The 20,750-nt window shown below is 44.1% G+C and overlaps 1 protein-coding gene across 2 annotated transcripts in view; it reads left to right on the top strand.

Annotated features, from left to right (window-relative positions):
- Positions 1 to 11,773, top strand: part of SLC13A5 (solute carrier family 13 member 5) — a 28,357-nt gene extending 16,584 nt beyond the window's left edge. For both annotated transcript variants that reach the window (XM_030536969.1, XM_030536970.1), the window contains 3 exons: positions 2,053 to 2,214; positions 7,513 to 7,650; positions 8,863 to 11,773. In XM_030536969.1, coding sequence (XP_030392829.1) covers positions 2,053 to 2,214; positions 7,513 to 7,650; positions 8,863 to 8,991 — 429 coding nt within the window. In that variant the 3' untranslated portion in view covers positions 8,992 to 11,773. The remainder of the gene's footprint in view (positions 1 to 2,052; positions 2,215 to 7,512; positions 7,651 to 8,862) is intronic.
- The last annotated feature ends 8,977 nt before the right edge of the window (positions 11,774 to 20,750 follow it).

The following is a 20,750-nucleotide window of genomic DNA, read 5'->3' as shown; positions in this document are numbered from 1 at the left end:
TCCTCACCTCTAGCTGCCATTGAGTCTAAGGGTGACCTTTCTGCTCTGCTTTCTGGTCCCTTGTTAGTAGTAAGAGGTCCATACCAAACCAGCATCTGAACCAGTACTTAATTTGTACCAGTGCGGAGCCCTGGCACCTCTAGGCTTGGCAGTTCATAGTCCCAAGCACCTCTGGGCTTGCTGCCTCAATTATGAATGTAAAAAAAATTGCTTGAGAGACGGCATTACAAATTTCATTACAAATTAAGCACTGGACAGTACCTTGAACAATTTAACAGCTCAGCCTGTTGTCTATTTACTAGCGTAATTGCTCTCCAGTTAGGATGGGTGACCCTCAGGGATTGAACTCCAGGAGTTCAAGTGCTTAACTCATGCTTCTCCAAAACACCTGAGCCTCCAGAATCTGCAATATTGACAGGAAATCTTCCTTGAGGTTTCCTTAGTGCAAATAGCGGGAGAGTGGCCTTCCTTGCTGTATATTGTCTCACCCAGTTCTACTCCAGACAACAGAAGTGCAGCAATGTATCCAAGAGTGTCAGAGCTGTTTTGGGTTTGTTTAGAAGGAATGTAAATCCTCATACTTCAGGGCATAAAGCAAACACTTACTGACGGGGTTAAGGAAGCAACTCTCTCTATGGGCAGGTTACTCCATAATCATCCACTAGGGGAGCACTTCTCAAACTTTAGCAACCTGAGGACCCCCATTTTGATTTACATTTTTGGGGACCCCAACCCCTCCCGCTCAGTCCCAAGGCCCCCACTCCTGCCCCACCTCCTCCTGCCCCCCCACTCACTCCATCCCGCCTCCCCCCATTGCTCACTCTTCCCTACCCTCACTCATTTTCACCAGGCCGGGGCAGTGGGTTGAGGTACAGGAGGGGGTGTGGGGTCTGGAAGAGAGTTTGGGTGCAGAAGGGGGTGCATGTGCAGGGTCTGACTGGAGGGAGTTTGGGCGCAGGAGAGGGTGTGGGCTGCGCATTCTGGGAGGGAGTTTGGGTGCTGGAGGGATTGCGCGGTGCACGTTCTGGGAGGCAGTTTGGTTGTGGGAGGGGGTGCAGGGTGAGCATCCCGGGAGGGAGTTTGGGTGCTGGAGGGGATGTGAGCTCTGGCAGGGAGTTTGGGTGCAGGAGGGGGTGAGGGGTGCAGGCTCCAGCTGGGCTGCACTTATTGCAGACCCCAGTTTGAGAAATGCTGTGCAAGGGGGTTTCTTGAACCTTTCTTTGAAGGCTCTGGTAGTGTCTAACATCAGAGATAGGACATAGGACTCACTGGACCACTTCTCTGATCCAATGTTCCTAACTTCAGAAAAGGTTCAATTCAGCTCTAGAAATAGGCAAGTATTTGCAAAAATCCTGACTCCATTAAAACTGTTTCACGCACCCCTGTTGAGATGGTCTGAATCAGAACCCCAGATCCCCAAACTGCCAAGCTTTGAGGAAGTTCACATCCATCTCCCAAACTTTGTGGCTGGGCTGTTCTTAAATGATGGGCCAAACCAAAGCCTTGGATTGGACTGTTGCCCAGACATTGGATCTGGAGGATCCAAAGTACTGTATGGTGGTTTTGGACTGCATAACAGAAAACTTTTGTAAGCCACTGAGTTCATCTCTGATAGTATTCATGAAGGAAAACACAGTCATTCAATTCAATACCTTCAGAAGCCTTAGCAATTCTTTCAATGATTCCTCTGAGCAATTCATTAAATGTTTGCAGTTGTGTGGCTTCCTTGGTCTCTGGTATAACTCAGTATTGAGCTTCTACTTGGCAAAAATGTAAGTACTTTCTGACCAGAATGAGAGAGAATAAATCTGACTTAATTTCCAGCTGGCAAGGAATCGCCTTTGTTATTCTTATTACTATTTTTAAGGAAGATCACATTACTTGTTCTATAAATGACCTGGTTGGTTTGCTCTTGAATGATCTAATCACTAACGTTGATGGCCTGTTTTCATGTGTGTACTTGGATCTGGCAATACATTACATGCAGTATGAGCTACTGTGGCTGGCCTAGAGTTCTGTGTCTTACTGAATTACCTCTCTTGATTTTGTCAGGCTTCTGGTCTGTCGAAATGGCTGGGTGATCAGATGACCCCACTGCACACTGTCCCACCATGGGCCATTGCGGTGATACTTTCACTTGTTATTGCTGTCTTCACCGAATGCACCAGTAATGTAGCTACGGCCACCCTCTTTCTACCTGTCTTTGCGTCCTTGGTAAGATTTTTTTTCTTATTGGGTTTTTTCACTGCTGATCTGGAAAATTGACTTAAAAAATCAAGGAAAAGGGATAAAGTCTTTAAAAATGGAGCAATGCCACACTGAGTGCCATAAGCCAAGGGACTTTATATGCAAATAGGGTTACTCCAGAAAGCATCTAGCAAACAACCCATCAGATAGCAAAGCTGGCTCTAGTGCTGGGGGGAAAAGGTCAGACTTGCAGCTCTGGAGTCCTTTTTTTATCCACGGGATAGGTATCAAACAGGCAGCGGCGCTGCAGAATTCCCTGGCACTGCCCTGCTACTGGCCATCAACCTTGATGGTCCAACTCCCGGAATGAGAAAGTAATTCATCCTCCTGGCCCCTCTCCTGAGATTGCCCATCAGGAGGCCAGTTAATGCCAACTGCGATGGTGGTTTGTGTGATGTGGGCACTTGTCCACTGAGCCATCAACTCATTTAAAATAGTTTACCCAACTCTAGTCAGCTGGCAAAGATTTTTGGTCACTGGAGCTGTATTCAACCAGCAGCCTGGAGGTTAAAATTTCTATCTTGCATTTCCCTCATATGCTAGGCTGTGCCCACCAAAAACATTTCACCTCTTTAGTCTCTCATTCAGGGGAGCATCATTGAAGTCAATAGACCCTAAACACAAGCTTAAAATTAAGCACATGTGAAGTACGTAACTGTATGAATATGCTTAAGTGCCATTGAAGCCAATAGGGATAGACTTTAGCATGCTCATAAATGCTTTCCTGCCTTAGAGAGGAGCAAGTTTAGTACCAAGGGCTTGTTTTTTTTCCATTGCCTTGCACCTTGTGTGCTCATTTACCCCAGTGCAAAGTGAATACAAAATGTGTGTAAAGCCCCACCATTCTGAGTTTAACATTTTACCCCCACTTTGCACAGTGTAAATGATGACCCAAAGCGTAGGGCAATGGAGCCTTGCGCTGTGAATGCATATAGTTGGTGAAACACGTTAGGATCCCTTGGGATTACAAATGCTGTACACATGTAAAATGTTATTTTTTCTCTGCTGTGACAGTCTTCCTGCAGGGCTCTAGATTTTTGTTCTCCTTTGTTCAGATCCAGCACTCTTCATTCATTTCCTTGGATGTTTCAGCCATCTCTGTCTCTTTTGCCAGAACACCGAAGACAAGAGCATCCATATAGGGGTCATTGTGCCATTTCTGCTGAGTAAAACAAAACATTTTTAAAATCTAAGAAGACACAGAAGGAAAGGAATAAAAATGGTCACAGCCTTTTTTGAGCAGAGTTGGCACCACAGTGAATAGATAGTTTTTTCTTCATTTGTAAAGAGTTTTAGTCTCTTCTTTCAAGTGAAATTATCCCGACCCAGGCTGCTTAGCTGGCAGTGACTTAAATTGACACACAAGTTCTGGGGACTGGAGAATCCCACAAAACAGGCATAATGTTTAAAAGTTTTATTCTGTGAGCCTAGGAATTATAATCAAGTCCCTGTGTCACTCTGACAAACCCTTTCAAAGTGTTGTTAGAGATCAAACAAAAGAACTCCATATAAATTTGACCAGAACCCCAAATTATACCATGCAGAGGGAAAAAAAGAACCAAGTATCATTTTTAAATGTAACTTTGCATCTGCAGTCAAAAGTGAATTGTGAAGTGAAATAAACTGGCCATGTAGCAAGCTGTGTTTAGGAGAAAAAATTCCATGCGTGGGAAAGTAGAAGTTAACGGAACCTATCTAGTGTTGGCAGCTCTGTAAACACAAAACTGAAGAGAATACCTAGAAGATCCGACAGGACAGAGCAGAGCTATAACTAGGAATTTTAGCATCCATATTTGTGCCCCATGTGGGGGGGTTTCTGGCATTTCTCTGCCCCCATGGCTTTGCACCCTGGGCAGCTACCCTGCACTGAGTTATGGGCCTGGGACAGTCATTGTATATGTTTGATTTAGAAGAGGTGGTCAGTAGTAAAATAAGAATGGAAAGCCAGCATGAGAAATACTGATTCATCAAATGCATAAACAGCTTTTTAAAATACAACAGATATTAAATGGTGACTATGGAGATATTTAGTTGAATGCAATTTCAGGACAACAAGACTGTACCACAGTATTTTTCAAACTGGGGCTGCCGCTTGTGTAGGGAAAGCCCCTGGCGGGTCGGGCCAGTTTGTTTACCTGCCCCATCCACAGGTCTGGCTGATCGTGGCTCCCACTGGCTGCGGTTCACTGCTCCAGGCCAATGGGAGCTTCTGGAAGTGCCGGCCAGTACATCCTTCAGCCCTCACTGCTTCCAGCAGCTCCCGTTGGTCTGGAGCAGCAAACTGCAGCCAGTGGGAGCCGCGATCGGCTGGACATGTGGATGGGGCAGGTAAACAAACTGGCTCAGCCCGCCAGGGGCTTTCCCTACACAAGCGGGGGCCCCAGTCTGAGAAACATTGCTATACCCCATGTGAAACCTGCCTGTACAGAATTCATATAAAGTGAGATTCAGTGTATAGTGAAGTAATAATGAAATTTGGCACTCTTTGGACTAGATCCTCATCTGGCATAAATTAAAGCAGCTTAACTGAAGTCTGTGAAGTTATGCAGATTATACCAATTGAAGGTCTGGACCTCAGACCTTCTTTCCAAACTTCACAGGGAGGTTGTTGAGGATAAATACATGTAAAGGGCTGTGATTAAGAGGACTGTCACCAATTGTCCTCCATGTTCACTGAAGGTAGGACAAGAAGTAATGGGCTTAATCTGCAGCAAGGAAGATTTAGATTACATAGTAGGAAAAATTTTGTCAGGGTAGTCAAGATCTGGAACAGTTTTGCAAGGGAGGCTGCGGAATCCCCATCATAGGAGGGTTTTAAGAACATGGACAAACACCTGTCAGGGATGGTCTAGGTTTGCTTGGTCCTGCCTCAGTGCAGGGGGCTAAACTAGATGACCTCTCGAGGTCCCTTCTAGCCTTACATGTCTAAGATTCTATGACTGAGGCACTCAGATACTATGCTAATGAGGGCCATATAAGTACCTCAGATATGCAGATAAATTATCTTCAGAGGGCTTTGAAAACGTTATGGAGCTAAAATTCTGCCCTCAGATATGCCTGTGCAGCCACCTTTGGACTGGATGGGAATTGAGTGCCCCATTAAGGGCAAAATATGTTGTTATTGTAGTGCCTAGGAGCCCCAGTTTTGGACTAAAGCCCCAGTGATTTAGATAAAGGCACTTATAAAGTTTGTGGACCATACCAAGTTGGGAGGAGTTGCAAGTGCTTTGGAGGATGGGATTAAAATTCAAAATGATCTGAACAAACTGCAGAAATGGTTTGAAGTAAATAGGATGAAATTCAATAAGGACAAATGCAAAGTGCTCCACTTAGGAAGGAACAATCAGTTGCACACACACACAAAATGGGAAATAACTGCCTAGGAAGGAGTACTGCGAAAAGGGAGCTGGGGGTCATAGTGGACCACAAGCTAAATATGAGTCAACGGTGTAATGCTGTTGCAAAAAAAGCAAATATCATTCTGGGATGTATTAGCAGGAGTCTTGTAAGCAAGATATGAGAAGTAATTCTTCTGCTCTACTCCGTGCTGATTAGGCCTCAACTGGAGTATTGTGTCCAGTTCTGGGCACCACATTTCAGCAAAGATGTCAACAAATTGGAGAAAGTCCAGAGAAGAACAACAAAAATGAGTAAAGGTCTAGAAAACATGAGCTATGAGGAATGATAGGAAAAAATTGGTTTAGTCTGGAGAAGAGAAGACTAAGAGGAGACACGATAATAGTACATACACCTCTACTGCAATATAATGGTGTCCTCGCATTATAGGTGAAACTGCATTATGTTGAACTTGATTTGATCCGCTGGAGTGCACAGCCCCGCCCCTCCGGAACGCTGCTTTACCGTGTTATATCCGAATTCATGTTCTATTGGGTGGCGTTATAACAGGGTAGAGGTGTAAAAGGTTGTTACAAGGAGGAGGGAGAAAAATTGTTCTTCTTAATCTCTGAGGATAGGACAAGAAGCAATGGGCTTAAATTACAGATTGAGCAGTTTAGGTTGGACATTAGGAAAAACTTCCTAACTGTCAGAGTGATTAAGCACTGGAATACATTTCCTAGGGAGATTGTGGAATCTCCACTGGGAATTTTTAAGAGCAGGTTGGACATACACCTGTCAGGGATGGTCTAGATCAGTGGTCCTCAACCTTTTCCAGGTGGCGGATGCCGGACAATGAGCCACCGAGGACCATGGCCCACGACAAGCATCGGCCAAAATGCTGCCAAGAAGCGGCAACATCAAGAAGTGTCACTGCTGAAATGCTGCTGAAAAACAGCTGCATTTCGGTGGCGCTGCCTCTTGGCGACACTGCTTTTCGACGGCATTTCGGCGGATGCATGTCCACTGGCCAGTACGTGGGTGCACATAGATGCCCTGGTGGGTGCCATGGCACCCACGGGCACTGCATTGGGGACCACTGTTCTAGATAATACTTAGCCCTGCCATGAGTGCAGGGGACTGGACTAGATGACCTCTTGTGGTCCCTTCCAGTTCTATGATTCTATGATTGTGGTAGGTGCTGTTAAAACTTAGAACAAGAAAAAATAGCCCTAATCCTTTACCCTAATCCTCATAAATACCTGTGAGGTAAATAAGTGTTTATTTTACATTTTTACAATGGTGTCCCCATTTTACAGATAGGGAACTGAGACAGAGTTCTGGAGGGCCTGACTTTTTCCAAAGGTGCTGAGCACTTAGAGCTCCCATGACTCCAGCTGAAGTGGTGGGTGCTCAGCAGGTCTAAAAATCAGGCCTTCAGGGTGGGATTTTCAGAAGAGATCAGTGCTGGCCTAGAACCACTCCTCTTGAAGTCAATGGCGAAATGCCCATTGCCTTCAGTGGGAACCGAGCTAGGCCAATGCTGAGCACTTCTTTAAATCCCACTCCAAATGACTTGCCCAAGGACAGAGTCTGTGCCAGATCCAGGATTAGACCTGAAGACTTCCTATCATCTAGTCTTGCATTCAAACTATTAACCCATGTCCCTTTCTCTGGAAATAGGATGGAAGCCTTGACCTATATCAGTAACGTGCAGTGTGCAATACGCAGGTCTAGTTAGAATGAACTTTCTGCTTAGTGAAGCAGTCCTTTGCTAGGAGAAGTCTAGTGCATCATGAATTTACGGTTCAGAAGTGACTTATATGGGGGGATGAACTGACCTGTTTTATCTGTGGGATCTCACAGACACTTCTGCCTGCTTCTATTTCTGAACAGTACTAACACTATGTCTGTTCTCTTTTCCCCCAGTCGCAATCAATTGAGGTCAATCCCTTGTACATCATGATCCCTTGTACTCTCAGTGCCTCTTTTGCTTTCATGCTACCTGTGGCAACACCTCCAAATGCAATAGTGTTTTCCTATGGTCACCTCCAGGTTTTGGACATGGTAAGATGATGATGACGATTCCCTGGCATTTTGCCTAAGCTTCCATTACCCTCTTCTGTAAATATCATGGATGTAGTTTAGTTTTATGGTCCTGTCTTTCCAAAGTTCCCTTGGCTGTCAATAGACACATGTAAAAAACCTCAGCCTCTAATGCTACCACCCCATTTTGTGGTCACGTTGTAATAGGAACTCGTACGTAAAAAGCAGTGGCACTTTGCTCCAAGTAATTGCCACACAGAATGCTGATTCTGCAGTCTGTCGTTTTGTCTTTTATACGTACCGGGTAAAATTTCTCACTGCAACCTCACTGTCTTCAATGGGTTTGCATCAGCGTAGCAGGGGGCTGGGGCCTGATCCTGGGCCCATTGTGGCCAATAGCAAAACATCCTCCTCAACATGGGTAAGATTGATCCTGCAATTGATGGTGTGCCGGCAAACTGCTGCACCATGCGGCACCATACTGAAGTCAATGGGGCTCTCTGGAGTCCACCCATGTGCTGGATTGGCGTCTAATCTGCACCAATGCAGCTGTAAGGTCTCTAGTGTAGCCACTCTAAGACAACAGGAGAGAGCTCTCCCATCGGCTTCATTACTCCAGCCCCTGCGAGTGGCAGTAACTATGTTAGCAGGAGAAGCTCTCCTGCCAAGGTAGCACTATCCACACCTGCGCTTAAATTGGCATAAATTATGTTGCTCAGCAGAGGTGGCTAATTCATACCTCTGAGCAACAGAACATGTCAACTTAAGCTGTAGTGTAGCCATGGCCTCATTGTGGCAGAATCTGGCCCTTAGCCAATAAATGCATCTTGTTTGACAGACCAGGTGGGTGAGGCAATAGCTTTTATTGGACCTGCTTCTCTTGGTTAGAGAGACAAGCTTTCGAGTTGATCCAATACAAGAAATTATCTCACCCACCTTGTCTCCCTAATACCCTGGGACTGACACTGCATACAACGGTGGACACGATCTTGTTTGACAGCCTTTCAAGATTCCAAACTAATTACAGAGCTAAGAGTTTGCACCCTGTTCCATGGCAGTTCTATTTATGGAAGAACACAGAACAGCCGGCCCAATGGTTATCTCTCTGCTTTAATAGGAGGAGGGGTTTAAGAACATCTTCAAGTTTCTTCACTGCTTTTATGCTCATGATTTCTGGCAGGTCTTTTGAGGCTCATTTGTCCTGGTGTTTTGTTTTTTGTTTTTCCCCTCCAGGCTAAATCTGGAATAGTGATGAACATTATTGGAGTCCTCTGCACCACTTTGGCCATCAACACCTGGGGACGTCCCATGTTCAGCTTGGACACGTTCCCATCCTGGGCCAATGCCACAGCTGGAAAGTGAGCGGTAAAGAATTTATCAGAAAACCCAAAGGAACCCTAGTACTGTTTTCTCCTGCCCCACATCCTGTCTAGAGCCTTATCAGCACCTCAGATGCTGGGTTAGGATGAATGCAACATTCTGAGGTCTAAATTTCAGGTCAAATGCAAATCAACTAATTCCAGCCGTGGCTGAGCCATAAGTGCTGCTTCCGCACCCAAGTCTGAGGAGCTGCGTCCGTTTCATGCCTGTGATCTCTGTGTCTCTCCAAACAAGATGGGGATGTAGCTCAAGATTTTATTTAACTTTATTAAATGGAAGAGAGGCTGCGCTGCAAAAAACGAATCGAACCTCCGTGTAACTAGTGTGCACTTGGAAATCATTAGCATCAGACACTTCATACAGTCTGAGGCCTGCTGCAGTTCCTTAATGTCCTCCAGTGTCCACCAGTCAGCAATTGCACTGAACGTCCTGACTGTCACTTGCAGGCTAATGCAATTTAGACTGGGCTCAGCAGTGTGGTGAGAACTATTCCTTCCTGGACTCTATGTACTCTCCAAGTACAGAGCCAGCAATGTTCCCTGAGGCCTTGTCATCACTCCCAAATCTGCTCAGTGAAGAGTCGGGTTGACTAACACCAGGCTGACTGACCATGACTTGGCATCAGGATGAATTATGGTCAGCTTCATGTTGGTGCAAGTTGCACTCAAAAGTATGTGTTGTTTCAACAGGGCAAGTACTTTATTAGACTATGTGGAAGTGATCAAGATGGGCAGCAAGACTTCCAGGTGTAGTTAAACCTCCAAGGTTAACCCTTTAAGTGCCTACCAGCAGAGTGCTAGTTAACTCATTAATTCTGGGGTGAAGACAAGGCCTCAAAGACAGGCCTTTAAGTAGGAACACGCTTCCAACTTGTATCAAAGTATAGCAATAACCAGAGAGTGAATTTAAAGCTATTTGTGGACTGAGTCCTGAAATCCTTATGCATGGATCCCTGTAGGACTGGGTCCTGGGGCTCCAACAGCAGTTTTGCCTGATGAAGGTCCTGTGTGTAAAGTGTTTTGTAGCACCTGGCTTATAACTGGAATAGCACTATGATTTTTCTCAGTTTTTCTGAAGCAGCTGGTGGCAGACAGCTACAGATGTATCTGGCCATACTTCTGTGCCACTGTCATGGGGAAGGTTTTAATTTAGTATTTGGAGACTAAATTACTGGAAGCCATGGCCACATGGTCTAAAGGAATGGCCATAGGGCTGGATGCCAGGCACCTCCTGAGTTCTGTTCCCAGACTCACTATGTGGCCTTGACCAAATCACTTCACTGCTCCGTGCCTCAGTTTCCCCAGCTGCAAAATGAGGATAATGATACTTACCTACCTCACAGGGGTGTTGTGAGGCTTAAAAGCCCTGGGAGATCAGCCTGAATAAGGGCTTCTGAATTTGGTCCCTAATGAGTTAATGTATGTAAGATATTAAATGTTGTTGTTTTGACTTTCTTTATAGAACTGGAAAAAATAATTAATTATTGCTTTGTCTTTAAAAACAAGGAAAATATTTATCTACAAAAACCTCTGGTGTGAGAGCAAGAGGCATGTCCTGAAGGGAAAACACTTTAATAATGATTTAAATTCATTGTCTAAGGGTATGATCCTGTAAGGTGCTGAGCACCCTTAACCCCATTGACTGCAGTGAGAATTGCACGTGGCCTCTCCAAAGGACATGTTCAGCATCTCAGGTCGGATTGCCAACCCTCCAGGATTGTCCTGGAGTTTCCTGGAATTAAAGATAAATCTTTAATGAAAGGTTAAGTCATGGGATGAAACCTCCAGGAATATGTCCAACCAGAATTGGCAACCCTAGGCTTAAAGAGTCTGTAGTGTGGCCAAGGCCCAATGCAACCTGGGTGGCCCTCTCCCTGTAACTGCAGGGTGAGGACAAGGCAGATTAGCTGTTGGGTTCTGTGGCTGGTGAACTTCATCTAACAAGCAATATCTGTCAATCTGTTAAGGAAGATCCCAGTCCAAGCGAGAAATATTATGGTTGTGGGCATTTGATCAACACTTGTCTAAACAGATACGCAAACTCAATGAAATCAATGGGTGTTCGGCACTTACCTTGCTCAGGTGCTTTTGTAAATCCCACTTTGCACTTCTCTGTATCTTTTGGTGCCTAAATCCCTTTGTAAATCTGGCCCAGTGTTCCTGCCCGGAGATGCTGATTGCCCTCAGCTCGCAGTGACTTCACAGGAGCTGGTCCAATGACCTTTTTGCTGGAGACTATTAACTCACAATTCTCATTTTTGACTGGTGAGATGGAAGCTGGGTGAGACTTTCCAGTCAACTTGGTGACACCAAAACTTGAACATTTCACCATTTTCAAAATGAAGCATTTCAAGTTTTCAGTTTGCAACAACTTTTCCTTTCCAAACTTTCCTTTCTTTTATTTAAAAAAAATCAAATAAAATTCAAAAGAGTTTGCAAATGGACAAAATCAAAACAAAACCTTTCCTTCCACCCAGAATATTTTTCATGACATTTCAAAATTTGCCAATGAACTGAAAAGAATCATTTTAGTAGCTGGGATGTAAAATCTGGTAGCACTAGAATGCCAGGGATAGTTCTTAGTTTTCCTGTCTAAATTAACTGAATTAAAAACTTTGCTCTGAGATGTAGGTTTCTGGGAAGGGCCTTAACTTAGTCATTCCCCAGCTCTGTGTGCAGGAGTGAGCTGCGGGGAATTTTTATAAGAAGAGGAAATGAAGTTGTTACTTGAGTTCTCATGTCAGTCAGGGCATCTTTTTCCTGTATTGCTGCAGAAGTTGAAATTAAACTTTATTTTCCTATATGGGCATACAAGACTCTTTTTTTATTGTGGGGGTGGGAGGGGCAGGAGGGACATATAGATGTGAAAAGAAAGAACCTGGTTTCAAAGGGTTTGGTCCCTTTTTATTGTAATCAATTAGTCTTCTTCATACATGTCATGGTCCTTTAAATAGCAACCCTTTCTTTCTAAGGCAACTTAAATGGAAAAGTCACAGGATGTGAACTTGCCAAATAACAAGTGGGTGAACTCCATCTTCTTTCCAGCATGGCTGGTTTTCCTAGTTACCCAACACAGGGCTTGATGACATTGCATTACACTCCATTGCAATACACTATATGTTGGTGTCAGTGCGCTGAAATCCGTGGAGGTAAATGTGGAGAATCAGTTTGTGGGAAGGGAGCAGAAGCGGAATCCCAGGCCTTGCCCGGACTAGGATTTCAAGGTGTGTTAGCTAACACCTGCTAAAAAACAGTGTAGACTTCAACGCATGCTAAACTGGTCAAATTAAAGCCGAATTGCCTCAGACACATGAGTACCCTTAATTGCTGAATGCACACTTTACATAAATGCTTGGCTTACTATCCGGTACATATGTCAAGGCTGTCCCCTCTCCCCTAGGCGGCAAAATTAGTGGCTGATAATCCAAATTTACACTGATCTGAGCAGCGATATGGGAAATAAATTTTTATGTAGTGCCCTTCTGGCACCCTTATTTGTGTTGAGTAGTACCTTGTTCCACAAGAAGTGCCATTCATTTCAATGAGATGACCCCATAGAGTAAGGTACTATCTAATCCAAGTATAGGTGTCAGAATCTGGCCTTGTACAATGTCTCCAATGTAATAGGCACAAACAGGCTTTTCTTCAGCATCAAGCACGCGTATCGTCTTGTTCCAGTGCCTTGAGTAAATATATACTGGCAAAGCAAGGAGAATTGCACTCTGTTTATGTCAGTGCTAGGTTATGTCTGCTGCTAGCATTCCTGGGTACAAATTGTTATAGAAATCCATGTTGGGAATATTTCTTCGTATTCCTTCTTATAATGTTAATGCTTTAGATCAAGTACTGCAATCAGGGTTGATGGCCTTATGTTTCTGGTCGCTGTGCTGGGTACGGATACCAGCCTTTCCCTACGCAGCGGGCTCCTAGCCCAAAATGTTTGCCAGTGACATCAACAGACGATTGGGAAGGAGCAGCAGTCAGATGTGGCAGCATTGGGGTTTTTAGCCTGAACGGCTTGTGCAGACAGAGAGTCAGGGCCACCCAGGGAGGGGGGGGCAAGTGGGGCAATTTGCCCCACGCCCCGGGCCCTGCAGGGGCCCCCACGAGAGTTTTTGGGGCCCCTGGAGCAGGGTCCATCACTCACTCTGGTGGCCCCGGAAAATTTTCGCGGGGCCCAGGCCTCCGGAGCTTCTGCTTTCGGTCTTCGCTGGTGAGAGGTCCTTCTGCTCCGGGGCAGAAGGACCCCCTGCTGCCAAAATACCACTGAAGCGGGACCCGCCGCTGAATTACCGCCGAAGACCCGGCTGCACTTTGGCGGTGGGGGGCCCCACTTCGGCGGTAATTCGGCTGTGGGGGGCCCCCGCAGCGGGTTGTCACCGAAGACCCCAGGCCCCCGGAATCCTCTGGGAGGCCCTGCAGAGAGTAGTTCTCTCACCTGGGATAGAACACCAACCATCAGCCAACAGAGCCTGAGGCTCAATGTGATGTCAGATGACAAGCTGGCACAAAACTTTTGCGGTTCCCTCTCAGGAGCAAATCCAGTGCTCTGTTTGAAATCCCTCTTCTAGTGCAGCCTGGGCTCTACCCTGCTTTTATGCTCATGGAGCTGCAGTAGTTCAAGGTTCCTTTTGGTGCACACTGAGCAGCTAATACTGCTTCCTACGGTCTAGGAGATCAGTGGGGTTTTTTGGTATGGAACTCCAGAATGGGGGAGGAAATCTGCAAAAGTCTCAAAGGTGCAGGACCATGGTAAATAGCTTGCTGTCATATAGGGCTTGCTCCTACAAACAGTTATCTCTAGGTGAATAGTGCTTCCCATACAGTCCCACTGACTTCAGTCAGACTCTATGTGGGAATAACTATATATGGTATGCAGGATGGAGCTGTTAGTTAGCAAATGAGCTTTCAACCCACAGGAGAATCTATGAAGGAAGAGAAAATGTCTTTCCTGGTTGGGTTGTTGTTTGTTTAAATAAATAAATCACTGTAGATTATGCACAAGTGAGGGAAAAAAGCATCCCAGTAGAAACAGATCTGAGTGTAATATGGATTCAGGGCTGAAACTGATTTCCCTCCAAAGCACAGATGAATTCTTCTTCAACTATAGAGACAGCAGATAGGTTTGAGCCATGAGCTTGGGATGAAATTCTGCCGCCTGTGTTATGCAGGAAGTCAGACTAAATAATCAGAATGGGCTTTTCTGGTTTTAAAAAGTATGGGCCAGCTCCTCAGCATAGTGCCATTTAATTCAGCATAGTGCCGCTGAATTCAGAGCAATGCTGATTCATGTCACTGAGGCTCTGGCCCCCCCAAAGAATCTGTGAATCCAGAGCTGGATCACTCTTGGTCAAGTTTTGTCAGTTTCAGATCTTGTGTTCCAGCACAGGCTCATCTCTGCTCTAAAGAGTAAAACCTCAGAATATGGCGAAAGCATTTGCTAAAGATTTTTTTGCATCAGGGATGGGGTGTAGGAATCAGTTGTGGAGGAAAAGCCTACTGAATTGGCTCTAGAGTTTAATGTAAATGCAAGACCAAGTCCTAAAATCAAACCAGCCAGGGTGTATCTTTTTTGTTAAAATAAAGGCAGACAAATTGCATCTTTAACAGACTAACTATTGGCTTTTGAACATTCATGTTCACTATGGAAAGAGGTGTGCAATAGCAAAGCCTTGACGTTAGAGCTGCATTGGTCGTTCCATAAAGGTGAGGGATTGTTTTGTAATGTACTCTAGTGTGCGTCAATAAACGTGTGACTTTCCTATATTGTTCAATCTGATCTGTGCCATTGTGGCACCTTGATGTACTAGAACAATCCAATCTTCAGCTAATTATGGACAATGGCCACTCCTGCAGCTACTGGTATAATGCATTAGCAGAGCAATAAACGCCAACTTGCTTGAGAGATTGAAAACTCTCCCAGAGTATCAGTAGCAGCAGCACACTCTGTGCCCAACTGGTTGGCTGCTTTCCCTATTCAAAGTATTGTTTGAAGAAGCCTATGCAAAGCACCACATGGCATCATGTAGTGAGAATAATTGCACAAAATAATTGGGGATTGTGTCCTGCCTTAGTTAAATTTTTCCCTATTTCAATTGTATAATCCTGGAAACTCTACTGCCCTGTTACATCACATGCTAATGGAATCTGATCCAGCTTGTTGTTAAAGTTCCATTTATAAAGGATTAATGAAGATTAATAGATTGTTATAGAGCTGAACAGGTCTATGGGTTATAAAACCATAACTTAAAACCACACATAACACCTTCTACTGATGTGCTTATAACCATCTATAACACATACTACTCATGGCTGTAACATGAATATAATGTTAACTGTTTAGTAACCTTTGTATAAATGGAACCCTAATACACAATGTGACCCAGCCTCTTTTTAATATTCCTTTTGCTGCGCATCACTAATGCAAGGTGCTGTTTACTGATATCATTTCTTTAAAATGTAGATGGATATACAAATAAAAATCAGTGACTATATCCAATTACTATATAGTACTTATATGGAATCTTTTTACCCAAGATTCTTGAAGTATGTTGCAATCCTTAACAAAGCCTCAGGATACCTGTGTGGTAGGTAAGTATTATTACCTCTGTTTTACTTGGGCATAGGAGAAGGTAGAGAAAGATGAAGTGATTAAGCCAAGATTATTCAGCAAGTCAGTGGCAGAGCCAAGAATTAAATCCAGATGTCCTGGCTTCCAATCCACTGCTCTAACCACTTCCACATCACATTAGGGAGAAACACAATATTAATGAAAATTTAGTTACTCAGTTAATTTTTTTCAATGTCTGGAAATGCAGACACTAAGAGTCCCTCAGTAATAAAGCCACTCCACACATATTCAGGCACTTTATTTTCCAAATTGACTTAAGTGACTTTGCTAAAAATTTCCAAAAATATTTTAGAAAGCCATAAAGGTTTACCACTGCTGTGAAAGAAAGTTATAACCACATGAAAATGAGGGAGGTGGGGAAAGAATTATAATGGACATAACACATCTGATAAAATAAATAAAACTATCCCTAGCAATAATACTGTAACTTTTTAAAATCGAGTTGGTGATTGCATCATAATTCAGTATTAAATCTATTTTTGTTCATCTGGGTTTCCTTGCTGCAATTAGTAAATAGTGGCCATTCATTACTCAATAAGGTCCTTGTCATAAGCAGCCGACCATTTTACAAGTAAAAAGATGCTATCTTCCCCATGTCTATTGACTTTATTTAACCATGAAAAATTGCTGCCTGGCCTTCTTTGCAGTGTAGATTTTCAATGAGTCAGACGGCAATACATTTTCAAATAATACCTCATGCCAGAAATGTGATGTGCAGCTTCCAAAGACCAGTGATTCTATAGACAACCAGATTCTTGAAAAGTCAGGAGAGACTGAATGTTCCTTACAACAAAACAAACCTCCTGTGCTGACTATTGACCAATAATGGGTTTCAGTGACTTAATTAATAGTTAGTGAGGCTGGTTGAACATTTTCTGTCAATTTTAATTGGATGGGAAATTAACTTTTCAGTTAAGTTATTATTATTATTTATTATTTGGTGTAGAAAGTGATTGTTTTTGTTGAACATTTCTGATTATTCATTGGAAACCAAAAGCCATACTGATCTGAGCAAAAAAAGTTAGATATTTTGGTTTTTCCAGATACAAAAAATTTTAAAAAAATGAGTTTCAGGTTTTTGATTAAAAGTCAAAATTTCCAGTAGAAAACAATTATTTTCATTGTCGTTGAAATCTCCCCTCCCTGCATTTTCTAACCAGCTCTAATGTTTGTCAGTAAGAGTGGGATTTTCAAAATTGTTCACCTCTAGCTTAATCCTGTTCTTATTGAAATCAGTGGTTCATTGACATGAATTAGGCCACCACTGAGTGCTTTTGAAAATCTCACCCTACAAGACACAAACTAGTCATCCAAATTTCAAACTGACTCAAAGTCTTTTGAAGGAAAGATGGCCATGTGGCAAGAACAAGTCAAGCAGGCAGATTATCCGGGTAGGATTCTTTGCTCTGTCATTCCTGTGTGACCAAGTTGCAAAGGCCAATATTTTCAAAAGTGGCTACTGCTTTTGGATGGCTCCATTTTGACACACTCTCTCAAGATCTTGCTGGCCCACAGGTGAATTTAAATCTAGCTCTGCAGAACTCCACCACAGAAATGCATCTCTATTGACCCATTTAAAAACTGGCCTGAGATTTTACAGCAGATAGTGAGGTCTGTGTAGATTGTCACCGTTCTCTTCTTTTTGAGGAACACACAAAAAGTGGAAATTACAGAAGATTGATGTGAGGAAACCAAACAATAGTTTGAAATCCCATTGCTGCAGAAGGGAAAGTATCAGATGAGGTCCCTATACAATATTGAGATACACGTCGTCAACCTTTAGGCCACCCTTGTTTGCATTATGTAGATGAAAATCTCTAGGTGCGCTTACTTTTAGTAAACTTTTTATAGAGCATATATAGTTGGGTCATTCTGTAACTAGCAGATTGCACAGAAATCAACTTCTTTTTGGGTCATGATGATCTTTGAATAAAGTCCATCTGCAGAAAGCCTATTACAGCCGAGGTAAGTGAATCTGGCAAATTGTTAACTCAAGATATTAAAAGGATTTGCATAGTGGTGGGGCCTCTTTATGGTAATCTTTACTGCAGCTTGCTTACTGTAAACTCACAGCGAGAATGCAGGATCTTCTAGATTCTGTTGCTTTGTCTGCTAGACAATACTGCCCTTCCAGAGTTGGGACTAGAACCCTGATGCCCAGTCCTGCTGCTTGAAGCACCACAACTTGTGGTCTTCTCTTTTCTTACCATTTCCCAGTGCAGATATCTGCCAAAAAAAATGCATGCTCCCAAAATGAAAACTGATCTCATTCTGTATATGGACCTATTCTCTCTACTCTACCATTCCTAGAATAGACCCATTAAAGATTACATTTAGCTGAAACAAAAGGATCAGTTTGACATGAATACTGGTTTGAGAACAGTCCCTAATTCAAATCACTTGATGCCACTATCTAGGAATTAGAGATGGGAACTGTGCCACAGAGCTGGATGCCCCCTGGTGGTCTAGGAGAGGAGTGAGTGAACTTCATACCTACCTCTCTGCACTCTGAAGAAATTCAGACAAGTGCTGACCTAGGGGAGAAATGGGGAGAACTGAGTTTGCCCTCTCAGGGGCCTGGGAGAGAGAAGGAATCTGCTCCTTCTTGCTTATTTTAATTCTCTGGATAAGTCTTTTTCTGGTTCTTGTTTTTCCCCTTATAATAACCTACCCCCCAGGAGTTAAACCCTTCCCCCATGTGAAGGGGTGCATACAGCATCCTTTGCTAATTTCCACCGTTATCTTTGTTGTTAGGAGGGATGGGCCCAAACCAAAAGCCCAGATCCAAATATCCTGAACTTTGTAGATATTGAATATGGATCCAAATTTCCAAGAACAGATTCTCTCCACCTGTCAAAAGGACGGGCTTTTCTCTGCATATTTTATTTCTGCTGACTGTATTTTTATGTTGAAATTTTGGAAATAATTAGCGGAACATGGAACTTTGAGGCTGTGAAGTTAAAATCCCTCGATTGTCTCCCCCTTAGTCAGTGTGGGTAAATGATATGGTTTGTCATTTCCTTAGGAGAACTGCCAGCAGCTCATTACTTTAGGAAGAATCAGGTTTGGGGCGTTTTCAGTTGTTGTTGATGATTTTAACCCTGGAATAGGCCTTGATCTCTGATTAATCCCAAGGAAGCAATTGGGCCCTGCCCTCTCTGACATGCTGGAGTGCTGGGAAGAAACTGGACTTTATGTGCTGGTCCCAGTAACCTGGGGTGGGGGCGGGTCAGTGTCACCAACTCCAACAGCAACCTCTACATCATGCGAGCAAGTAATGAACAGATTGTGTAGTGAACATTGCTATTAAGCTTAAATATAGTAACTGAAGTATTCCCTTCACTAAGCGCTGACTAAAGTGGATGCTTCCGAGGCTACGTCTACACTACAGCATAAAATCGAAATAACTAAAACCGGTTTTATAAAACCGATATTATAAAATCGATTTTATGCGTCCACACTAGGGCACATTAATTCGGTGGTGTGCGTCCATGGTCGGAGGCTAGCGTCGATTTCTGGAGCGGTGCACTGTGGGTAGCTACTGTAAAATGAGGAGGCCAATAACTTCGATTTCCGTCCACACTAATCCTAAATTGATATAGTAATATCGATTTTAGTATTACTCCTCTCATTGGGGAGGAGTACAGAAATCGATTTTAAGAGCCCTTAAAATCGATTTAAAGTGCGTTGTAGTGTGGACGGGTACAGCGTTAAATCAATTTAACGCTGTTTAAATCGATTTAACTGCGTAGTGTGGACCAGGCCCCAGAGACAAAGATCAAAGATGGGGGAGGAAGGCAGGTCAGAGACCTCAGAGCTGAATTTCAATAGAAACTAGGCTTAGGGGAGCCAGTTCCAACTTTTCCTTTTGTTTTCCCAGCTGCTCGTTGAGTTGCTGTGAGGTCACTGTGAGGCAGCCAAGTGAGAGGGATTCTGTGACTTAAAAGGGCAGCTCACCCCCGAGCGCTCCAGCTGGAAAGGAAGAGCTGCTCCGCTTCCTGAGACAGAGGGCTGGTGAGAGGGGTGGAAGTATTCCCTTAGTCCCACTCCAAAGGTCACGAGGCAAAGGCTGAGGGAGGGTCGGGGGGTGCTCCACAAAGGGGATGGGAGAGCCCCACAAGACAGTGGGAACACAAGAGGGGAGAAAGTGCTCAGGGTGCTCCCATGGCCCATTCCTTAAAGGGCAACATCAGCCTTTTCCCTTTCCCGGCTCACAGTTCTTATGGCTTTCACAGACAGGAACGGCATCATCACCAGCCCTGTCAATGAGACCTCCACCACCCCGTGAGTGACTTGAGAACAGGGGCTTGATTGGGCCTCAGTTCCTTGCTTGTGCTTCAGGACGGCTCTGGAGTTCCTCTGGTTCCTTGCTGTGCTCAGCTGCTTGCAGGGGCAGCCTGAAGCCATAAGATACAAGAAGCTTGCAAGTCACGCTGCCTATAAGTTCCAGAAGGAGACTGACACGTGCACACTTAAGACGACCCTGTCCCCTGCATTCTATAGTCATGAGGAGGTCTCTGCCACTCAAACAGCAGCATGCTCTGAACTTTTTCTCTCTGTGCAGGAAGTACTGTGTAGCGAGGAGGCCTGGCTCTCAGCCGCCCTGGAGAGGGGCGACCCTCAACCAAACCCCTCTACTTACTGGCACTTCTCACTAGGCCTCCCTTTCGTAACAGCTCTAGCTGTGTTTCTTCTATACCTCATTCACCAAATACCAAACCTTGTCTCGGCTGCTCAGGCTGTGTGGCTTTTGATATTTCATTGTATTTTTTTGTTCATAAATCTGATCATTCCAAACGCTGACTGCTCCATCTTGCGTTGCAGTCAGTCAGACAAGCATCATGCAATCTAGTTATTGACTGACTTACTCTCTAGAATCCCCAGGTTCCTTCTCCAGCTCTTTTCGGTTCCGTTGCCCTAGCGCTCATCGTGAATCCTGTAGCTGGGGTTGGTGACCCTGAGTCTGATCCAAAGCCCACCGAAGTAAATGGAAAGGCTCATATTGACATTAATGGGCTTTGGATTAGGCTCTTAGAGCTGTCAGGTTTGAATGTTGAGACCAAAAAAAACCCCCTCAACGAACAAAAAACAACCCACCAAACCACTCTTGA

The sequence above is a fragment of the Gopherus evgoodei genome, chromosome 17 (assembly GCF_007399415.2).
Source record: "Gopherus evgoodei ecotype Sinaloan lineage chromosome 17, rGopEvg1_v1.p, whole genome shotgun sequence".
In the NCBI taxonomy this organism is placed as follows: domain Eukaryota; kingdom Metazoa; phylum Chordata; order Testudines; family Testudinidae; genus Gopherus; species Gopherus evgoodei.
This window is presented reverse-complemented; position numbering and strand designations above follow the sequence as displayed.